Here is a 2106-nt window from a genome sequence, read left to right on the forward strand (position 1 = left end):
TATAGTAACTAACTAACTACTATATAGTATATATATAGTATATATATATATATATATATATATATATATATATATATATATATATATATATATATAGTGTGTGTGTGTGTGTGTGTGTGTGTGTGTGTGTGTGTGTGTGTGTGTGTGTGTGTATATATGAAATAAAAATAAGTATGAATATAGATATCAATATATCAATATATCAATATATATATATATATTTACATAAAAGTATATGCAAATACCAATATACCAATAACTTATGTACTCATGAATGGTACAGACTGCTCGACCGGCTGCTACTTCGGTGCAATATGCCGTGCTTACTTCGACTGCTCCGGTTCGTGGCTGACTCTTGGCGCTGGTATCCCATACGTCTCAGAAAGTCATTTTCCGTTATAACTGATTGTTCATCGAACTCAAACGCCGAGTTTCTTCCCCCGCATTCACTTCCGTCGATACATCCGTTCTCGCTTCCACATGTATCGCATGTTACCAAATATGAGTGTGGTGCAAACCTCAGTATAACTAACACCAGAGCCAGGCCATACGCACACACAAAGTACATCCTGGCCCCGGCAGCAGCACCCAGAGACGCACTCAACCACAGTGAAGCAGCCGTGGTCAAGCCTTTTACTAATGGTGTTTCAGTAGCTTTGTATATCATACCCGCACCCAAGAACCCTACCGCTGAGGGCAGTGCAGCGGCCACACGCGATGCATCGGTCTTCATTGGTCCAGTTACAGTGACAAACATCGAACACAGTGTGTAACAACATGCCCCAAGACTTACGAGAGACATTGTGCGCAGGCCTGTGACCCTTTCTGGGCTGGCGCGCTCATAGCCGATACACCAACCGGCAAAGATAGATGCTAGTAATCTCCTGCCGAGATCACATTCACGCAGTGAAAGGCCCATGAGCTGAGTGTAGCGTATATCCAGGCATACATCGGTGTCGTAGTCGGGGTTTGAGTACACTTTGCTGGACGGTGTAGATATACAATTCCCTGGTTCAAATATTGCGGAACCTAAGAAGACAAATGATACACACAGCATTGCGAGAAGAACGAAGGCGTAGACCAGCGCATCGCGACCTGGATTATGTTTGAAGTAGCTTTTGTAATTCTTCACCACCCACCCGGACATTCTAAACCGGAATTGTATCTCAGTACCTGCCGCGTCGTATGTCAATTACTTAGAGGGTAACACCGAATAATATTCATATACGGGCCAGCACATATTTTATTTACATAAATACATCCGTGTATAAGTATGTATCATCTCGGGTTGCTATATTTTATATTTCGGCTTCAGGGAGTTCAGGCCTTCCGCCTTCAGGCCTTCGGGCCAGGCAGACCAGGTCACCAAGGCTTCAGAAGTTCAGGCTTCAGGTTTGTAAGTAAATACCTAAAGTGGAATCTGATGGGGTTTTGTTTCGAGATAAACTTGGTTGTACTGATGCCTCTCCCGCCAGAATATTTTCGTAGATCTACAAAAGTATGTAAATATGACGTACTACGACCTACGGTCCACGGATGTTGTTTTAGCGTATAGTTTACATATTTAGTTGGCTGGTATACATCTGAATGCCGTCAAACAAAACCGACTTCACCTTTTTACCCAGTTCAAAATAAACACCATGTACCCTTTTTGTATAACGTATCCGTATGGATTCTTAGTGTTGCTAGGCGGCTTAATTGGATTTGCCACTGCTGGTTCTACAACTTCGTTGGCCGCTGGCTGTGGTAGCGGTGCTGCGCTTATACTGTTAGCTAAACTTTCTGTGGATCGATATAATACAGGTACGCAACAATAGATTAGATAGCACTAATTATTTAGATATACTAAAATAGGTATGTTATGGAGCGATACACACACACACACACACAACACACACATCCACATACACACACACAACCACACCCAACCACACACACATATATATATATACAAACACACACACACATATATATATATATACATATATATATAAATATATATATATATATATATATTTATATATATATTATACATATATATATATACATATATATATTCACATAACATATACATACATACATTCACACATACATATATATATGTAT

The 2106-nt window shown here is 40.2% G+C and overlaps 1 protein-coding gene across 1 annotated transcript in view; it reads right to left on the minus strand.

The window, feature by feature from the left end:
• The window catches only part of SARC_02899 (hypothetical protein), a gene marked incomplete at both ends in the record, with an annotated part of 1541 nt that extends 394 nt beyond the window's left edge, over nt 1-1147 (minus strand). The window contains one exon of the mRNA XM_014303318.1: nt 328-1147. Within this exon, the coding sequence (XP_014158793.1) occupies nt 328-1147 (820 nt within the window). The remainder of the gene's footprint in view (nt 1-327) is intronic.
• Nucleotides 1148-2106: the final 959 nt, after the last annotated feature.

This window comes from Sphaeroforma arctica (assembly GCF_001186125.1).
Source record: "Sphaeroforma arctica JP610 unplaced genomic scaffold supercont1.137, whole genome shotgun sequence".
NCBI lineage: Eukaryota > Ichthyosporea > Ichthyophonida > Sphaeroforma > Sphaeroforma arctica.